We start from the raw sequence: 7,899 nt of genomic DNA on the forward strand, positions 1-7,899 counted from the left end.
CAAGTGGTCCTTGTTCCTCCCACAAATGAAATGAATAGATTGTTTCATGGCCTTACAAGTTACAATCCAAAAGGATGGTTCCCGTGGTCCTCTAACTCAAAAGACATTTGTTGCTTTCCTTCAACATGTTGTGTTCTACAAGTCTCCATTCGCCACTCGAATGGAAGCTAGAGATGACAACAGCAAATTAACCATCAGGTATTATCCATAATCATACTCATCGGGTAACGGATTTTCAATCGGCTAACGGTTATATCCACTTTGTCAATAAAAAAAAATATTCATTCAATTGACGCATGATAATTTTGTAAATATTAATTTCATCATTAAATATTTGATGTATAAAATGATGTAATGAATGGATCTTGTGAAGCATAAAAATTAAAGCTAAACGTTGATAATGTTGGTTTGATCTTTGATATCTCTCATAAGTACCATTGAATTCTCATAGATTTTTATTTATATTAAAACTTGGGAATTGTTATTGGCACTCCAAAAATCTCATTCTATACTCCAAACTTTCTATATTTGGAAAGAAAAATACACTTGTGAGGAGTGTAGAATAAGATTTTTAGAATGCCAATAACACTTCTCTAAAACTTTTGAACTTTTCCACAAAATGCAACTTACACAATGCAATTTTTGTATTTTCAAGGTAATGGATTCGGTGAATAATAAATACATATATGTATATATTTTTTAATACTTTAATATTATATATAATATATATTATTCGGTTCAAATTTGGGGATAGATACAGATTGGGGATCCCTATAACCATATTCAAAATCATAACCGAATAATAATCATGGTTTTTCCCCATACCCAAAATATACCCGGATTTTCATACCCAAATCCAATCTATTCGGATAGTTATCCACGTTTATCAGGTTTAACAGTTAGAATTGCCATCCCTAGTGGAAGCTTGTGGAACAAATATGTTAAATCATTGTCCAATTTAATCAGTTAAGTCTCAATTCATATAAGGTGATCAAACAAAGGTCAAGGTATTAGTCCAATTCAACAGATTTAGTTTTGTTCATCTTAGATCGAGCCACTACAAGAAGATGAATTTAAACTGGCTATAAGAGAGTCGATACCTTGGCATAGCCAATTGACCAGAACTTACATCTGCGTGAGTTTAACAATTTTTACTTGCTCATTACCACTACATTTCTTGAAATTTTTGAGAGATTTTTCAGTGTGATTGGAACACGGAGTGATACACCAAATGTCATTATATAAATAGTAGGATATGTGTGTTAAAAAGTTAAGAACTTAAAAAATACAATTTATCACCACTTATATAAAAACAAGTTGTGTGCCACTTGTGTTACAGTCGCAATGAAAAATTTATCGAAAAGTTGGTACTTGGTGGGTGGGTAAATATTTTACACAAAGTAATCTTTCCTCTTATTACTACATATTAATATATTGACTCAATTTGCAAGAGAGGACAGGCGGCTGATTTTGTGGCTATTGCTTGCTAAATAGAACACAAAATGGAAGGGCGGTAGACTCCTTTGTTCAAGATAAAGGCTCGTTGTAATCACCATTATTTTTTTAGAATGTTTTTCCCATCTTGTTCTTTTAGTTTTACCCTTATTTTTTAGAAAGTTTCGAGTAATATATCCGACCCCTTATTAGTAGTACATATCTTACAAAAGCATGATATATTCCTGTGTTTTAATCTCATATGATTTTTGTACTAGTCTCATTTAATGTGAGAATTGTCTTAATTAAGTAGTCTTATCGAAATTTTTCTCGTTATATATGTTTTACCACTTAAAATATGCATCCATTCCATAATAAAGTTAAGGTAGATCCTAACAACTTATAATGTTAGTGATAAACACTTGGAAGTATTGAACTCAGGACCAGTTAAATGAAAATGAATAGTATTAAAAAACCACTGGGCCCAGCCCAATATAAATACGGGCAACTGTGGTTAATTTGCAAACAAACACCACCTCGTAAAGTTTGCATGTTTACTACAATTACGCATACATACGTACAAACAAACAAACACCACCTCATAAAGTTCGCATGTTTATCAAAATTTTCACTTGAGAATTGAGAGAAGCTATGGCAATTTTCGGACGACTGCTGAGAACTGCTCCACGATCCTCCGCCCCCCTCCGTTAAACCCTATGCCCTAATCCTCCTCCGCGCGCTCTGTCACCCGACGTCCCATTTCCTCCTCTCCGTGACACCGTAAGTAACTCTCTCTCTCAACTTTTCTGAAATTTCAAGATTTTTCTTGGTAAATGGTTTGATGCTTCTAATTAACAAATGAAATTCAGGCTCTTTTGAGCAACAATTTTCATTCCAGTGCGTCTGAGATTGAGATTCAGGTGCCAAAATCCGCGCGGAAACCAAAGCTGTGGTGGTGGTTGCAGCCGTGCTCTCGGGTTTGTTCGCTGGTGCAATCCTAATTGCATATAAAGATCTGTCTAAATTGTGTGACGCGGCTGTTGCAGATCAGGCTAAATTCGGCGAGTTTTCAGAGAGTGTAAAGAGAAGAGAGCTCAGTATACAATCAACCGACGGAGCTTTAGCCAATGCACTAAATTGGTCCTACTTAGACAGTAACGTAACGTATATCTGCATCAATATTGTGTGGGACTGTGATTATTACGTCTATTAGCAATGCATACTTGAACTTGCTTTATTCTGGAATTTTTTGGAATTCTGCAGGATATTTCTAAGCTTGCTTTGCCAGTAGCGTTTGCTGGTGCTGTCGAGGGACAAAAGGTTATTGCAGTTAGTTGAATTATTATGTGTGGTTGGTTTGTTCTCGTAAAAGAATCCATCTATATCACTCTTTCAAACAGTGTTTGACACGAGCTTATAACGGGTATAGGTTTCAATCAAGGTTCAAATTCCTGCGACACGTGACGCTGCACAGCTTATTGCCAATATGGCTTCTGATCTTGGACTAATAATAGAGTGGTGGTGGTGGACCGGTGGTGGTTTAGATGCGTGCCTATCGCGTTTCTTTGTTTGGCGCAGGTACTGTTAGAGCAATAGTTTTTCGGTTCTATCAGTGTTTCCTCCGTTCTAACCATCACATTTGGGTTATTTTATGCTGCGTTTGTTCGAGCCCCTTATCATTAATCGTGGTTTTGTGCACCAAAATATGTTGTATTGTGCTATCTATCCTTGTGAACCATGTCAGTCGAGTTTCTTGGCAACTAAGTAATGATAGCTCGTCCAAAGAAAAAGAAGGAAATTGGAGGTGAAGGTGGGAATCTGCGAATTCATGTATTCCGCTCAGTAATTCCCTTTTCAGATAAGATTTGTAAGTCTCTCTTTTATGCTGATTGTGAATATATTGCACTGCAGTTGGTCAGAAGTGTTGTCTTTTGAGATTTTCATATCAGTCAGCATAATTATTTCAGGAAATTGAATTTGTCATGGATGGGAGCTGGAGCCCCAAAAGAGATGGATGCTCTGGTACGTGTCTACTTTTTCTTTGCAAGTAGATGGTGTGAAGGTACGTTACTTATAATGGGGTTTTAAATAATTATACGAAAAAGCGATTCAGCGTTTGGTTGGCAATTTACGTTAGCAAGTTTACAATATTTTAATTTACACTTTATGGTGATTAATACCACACCAAGTTAAAACAGTTGAAAATTTAAAAAGACGAAAATTCGATGCTCACTCCTTAAAAAATGACCTATATGAAACAGAAAATCAAATAATTGATCAATTATAAAACTCGCTAGTTATGATCTTATATTTAATTGATGATGGGATAAATTTGGACTAACTTATGGGTAAATGCAAAAGTAACACTTGCATCACTGAAATCAAAATGTTCGGGGTTCTTTGTCGTTTTATATGGAAAGGGATTCTCACCAGATTCCTTCCATCAAATTCACCCAATCAGCTAATTTGGGTCTTTGAAATTTGATCAAACGGTTAAAGTTATTATAATTTTTAAAAGGGCCTCTGTTTGTAATCGTTGAATCAAATTTCAAGGACACCTATTGATTGATTGGATAAATTTGGCGGAAGGAATTTGAAGATGATCCCTTTCTGTTTTGGATAAACATCGATTAAGAGGAAGCTGGAGTTCCATGTAACTTTCATGTGAACCTAAAATTCGGGTCAAACATCTAAAAAATATATATTGATACAATATCAAAACTTCAACGTGCAGTGTGAAGAAAAATTGAAACATCGGCTCATTTTGTAGAAAATCACAAATTTTGAGGGTGCAAATTGCAGTTAGCCCAAACTTGAAGGTGTAAACAGTAAACTTCGGAAACATCATATACACGCGCATCTGAAGTGCGTTGAAGACGTTTTAAGTGAGGGCACTCAGAAAACTGAACAGTCAGTCAATAGTCAAGTTCTCTCTGTTTGGTTTCGATTCTGAGATAGCAAATGGCGTCGGAGGACAAGAAAAAGAGTCGAACCGGAGGAATCCGTACACTTTCCGATCTGAACCGGAGGTCTGCGGACTCGGACAGTGACTCCGATGGCCCTCCGGAGTACTACACTGGTGGCGAGAAAAGGTCCGTCCATCTCTCTCTTTCCGATTATCCCTTTTTAACATTTCCTTCAATTTCCGGATCATATTTTTTATTTGGTTTACGAAAGTCTTGTTCTTTCTGGTTTGTTTGTATTATTCCATGCTTTTTTTTCTTCGAATTTATGAATCTTTGTATGTTTCTGGTTGCCAATTCTTCATGTTTGTTTGCTAAATTATATCAATTAAAACATAGAAATCTGGAAATTTTATGCTTTGGTGAGGAAAAGGAGGCGTTTTTATCATCAATTGGGTTGAAATTGTGATATATTGCCTTCAATTTCGTTTTGATCAGATGGGTTGAAGTTGTTATGAAACTCTTAATTGTGTGTAGACATTTCTGGGTTCCATTAGGGAACATATTTGTAGGGGCTTATGATGGCTTGAAAGCGAGTTTTACGGGAAATCCGCTGCGAGATATGTACTATTTTGTGTCTTAGTATTACAACAAGAATACTTCCATGCATGATTATGGAACGGTCATACTCATATTTGTTGAACTCAATGATTAATATACAATAATGCACACATACACAAAAATAGACTGAGTCCTGCTTAGTCTGGAAATTTCAGGTGAAGAGTAAGAAATAAGTAATTCATTTCTCGATTACTATATTGAACCAGAATTTGTAGTTACTGGTCAAGTTTCCAGGATAAGTAGGTGTTTTAACATTTAACCGAAAGCTTTTTAGAGAGGAGTCTACATCTTCAACTCGTAGCATTGTCCAAAGTGGACCTATAACGGGATTTTAATTGTGGAAACTAATTTTAGTGGTTCTCCTTGTGGTTTTGTTAATCTTATTGAGGCTGTACATAAGCATCATTGGCAGCTGCCATTTGGTGGTCTTTGTGTGGTAGGAAGAGCTTCAAGTGAAGCCATTTTCGAGAGCTTAGATTTCATTTGGATAGCTGCACACTGTAACACTTAAGTTTGAATTGATTTCTTAGCTTCTAGAGGAGCGTGATGGTGAGTCGATACTGCGTTTGGAAGGGGTTTGCTAGACTTGTATCTACCATCTTGTCTGCATTGCATTGTGACTTGGGATCCTTGTAGATCTGACCTTGTTTGGACATCCGTGGGTGATATCATGTTCACTTTGTATTCTATTTACAGGTTTGCATTGCATTCGTTCCGTTATGCATCACAGTGGAGCCTATGCCTTGAAGGGAATAGTATGACGTTATGCATGGTCTGCTTAGTATCTATTTTATATCTGTGATTTGTTAGATTGTGTTTTATTTACATTGTGGTCTTATGTCATGTCTAAGTCTTGTTATTATTTTATCATTCTTATGTCACAGGTAGTGTCCTTGTTGTGATAAAATCTTTATCTTTTTGTCTTACAGAAATTAACAATCCTAGAAGCTCATTATTTTTGTATGAAATTTTGAAGAAAGTCTAACATGTGTAATTACAATACTTGCAGTGGAATGCTTGTCCAGGATCCTACGAAGGATAACGACGTGGATTCCATTTTTGATCAAGCAAGGGAGTTAGGAGCCACGGAGGGGCCTTTTGATCCTTCTAGTGCATCTTCAAGCTCAAGAAGCTTTGCTGGAACTGGTAGATTACTCTCTGGGGAAACTGTACAACCTACTCCTGCGCAGCCCGAGACTGTTGTTCACAACATCATTTTCTGGTCTAACGGTTTCACTATAAACGATGGCCCCTTAAGGCGGCTGGACGATCCTGAAAATGCATCTTTCTTAGAGGTAATATCAACGGAAGTTTGACTCATAGAAAAAAAAAAGGAAACTAGTGGATTATAGTATCAGTTGTTGTTCTTCTAAAAAAAAAATAGTATCAGTTGTTGTGATGGAGGGTGTCCATTAATGTCCTCTAAACTTATTTTCTTTACAGTTTGCATTGTACATTCGTTAGTTCATCCTCTTATGCATTAGTTAATGTTATGACTATGCATGTGATCTCATGGATGAATTTTCTCATGCATAAGCACTGGTTTGCTTTTGCTCTGTGTCGTGGTATTCCCATAAATGATATTTCATCTTATTCTTTGTCTCAATGCAGAGCATCAAAAAGTCTGAATGTCCAAAAGAGTTGGAGCCTGCAGATAGAAGTACCTCAGTTCATGTCAATCTAATAAGGAGGAATGAGAAGTGCCCAGTGAGTTCTCTCTTCAAGATCTCCTTTGTACAATTCCATTCGGAAGTATCTAAGTTGAAGATTCTCCAATGATCTCATATCTGCATTTGCATTTCTCTTATGTCAAAATGTGTTTCAAATTTAGATGGCCTGCTTTCAAAGGCCAGCGGACAATATTATAAATCACAAGCCATTTATATTTCTTTCCTTGCAGGAACCGGTGAAGCGACATGTTCCATTTCAGGGTGTGGGAAGAACTCTGGGTGGCAGCTCTACTCCAGCAGCATCTGAGCCAACGACTGCATCGACTTCTCTCAACACTGCTCCAACCCCCTCCGCGGGCTTGGTTGTGGATGAAAAGTTGCCATCAACATCGGTTCAACTTAGGTTGGCTGATGGGACCCGCATAGTTGGACATTTTAACTACCATCATACCATCAATGACGTTCGTGGCTTCATTGATACATCTAGGGCTGACGGTCCAAGGAATTATCACCTGCAGATTATGGGGTTCCCTCCCAAGCTCCTCAATGATCCGAGTCAAACAATTGAGCAGGCAGGCCTCGCCAATTCGGTTGTGATCCAGAAATTATAGCCGGCTGGACCATGACATTTGCTGTTTGTCCGTTAGCAATATATGTACCAGGTATTAAAAACTGGAACCTGTACTGTTTAATCCATATGTACATTGTATTTCAAGATGTGGGTCTGACTGTAAAATACGTTTGGAAACTATAAAGCATCGTCGTTCAATTTGAAGAACTAAATACTAAGGCAATGGGGAGACTTTCTGTCGGCGTTGGCATCCAGCAAGCAATTTTCATATCAGCTACTTGGTTTTGGCATGGAATGATTACTTATGCTCATTTGTAGAGTTCTGATAAGGTCGGAGCTTTCTGCTAGCATCTTCAGTGTGGCTGCCGTATGCGGAATCTCGAATTCTCTGCATACGGATGATGCACTGAACATTTTCTCCAAAGGGGATGGAACTCCATCTTACCCTGGAACACCTTTGATTTGCCTTTGAGCCATAATTTATTTGTTAATTTAGAAAATTCATCAAAAATACTTTCTTGACTCAAAAAATGGTAATAACGCTTCCAAAGATCTTCTGACCTTTTCCTAACATTTGTTAAATGCGAAAACTCAACGGTTGCATTTTTCTCAAAAAAATTTTAACTAATGTTCATCGTTTTTATAGTTTTGCGAATTTCTACAAAAACCATCATAAAACCTATTTTTGTACAAGTTATTT

At 37.0% G+C, this 7,899-nt stretch overlaps 1 protein-coding gene across 1 annotated transcript; it reads left to right on the plus strand.

The window, feature by feature from the left end:
- Positions 1–4,305: 4,305 nt before the first annotated feature.
- LOC137725619 (plant UBX domain-containing protein 4-like) lies at positions 4,306–7,411 on the plus strand. Its single transcript, XM_068464372.1, has 4 exons — positions 4,306–4,526; positions 5,968–6,253; positions 6,570–6,665; positions 6,859–7,411. The coding sequence occupies exons 1-4, from the start codon at positions 4,396–4,398 to the stop codon at positions 7,237–7,239; spliced, it is 894 nt and encodes a 297-aa protein (XP_068320473.1). The 5' UTR covers positions 4,306–4,395; the 3' UTR covers positions 7,240–7,411.
- Positions 7,412–7,899: the final 488 nt, after the last annotated feature.

This window comes from Pyrus communis, chromosome 2 (assembly GCF_963583255.1).
Source record: "Pyrus communis chromosome 2, drPyrComm1.1, whole genome shotgun sequence".
NCBI lineage: Eukaryota > Viridiplantae > Streptophyta > Magnoliopsida > Rosales > Rosaceae > Pyrus > Pyrus communis.

Excerpts from the sequence above, each read along its gene's own strand:
- LOC137725619 (XM_068464372.1), top strand. The coding sequence starts at position 4,396 with ATGGCGTCGGAGGACAAGAAAAAGAGTCGAACCGGAGGAATCCGTACA. Across the intron at positions 4,527-5,967 it reads TACACTGGTGGCGAGAAAAG|TGGAATGCTTGTCCAGGATC; the intron begins GTCCGTCCATCT and ends CAATACTTGCAG. Across the intron at positions 6,666-6,858 it reads GGAGGAATGAGAAGTGCCCA|GAACCGGTGAAGCGACATGT; the intron begins GTGAGTTCTCTC and ends CTTTCCTTGCAG.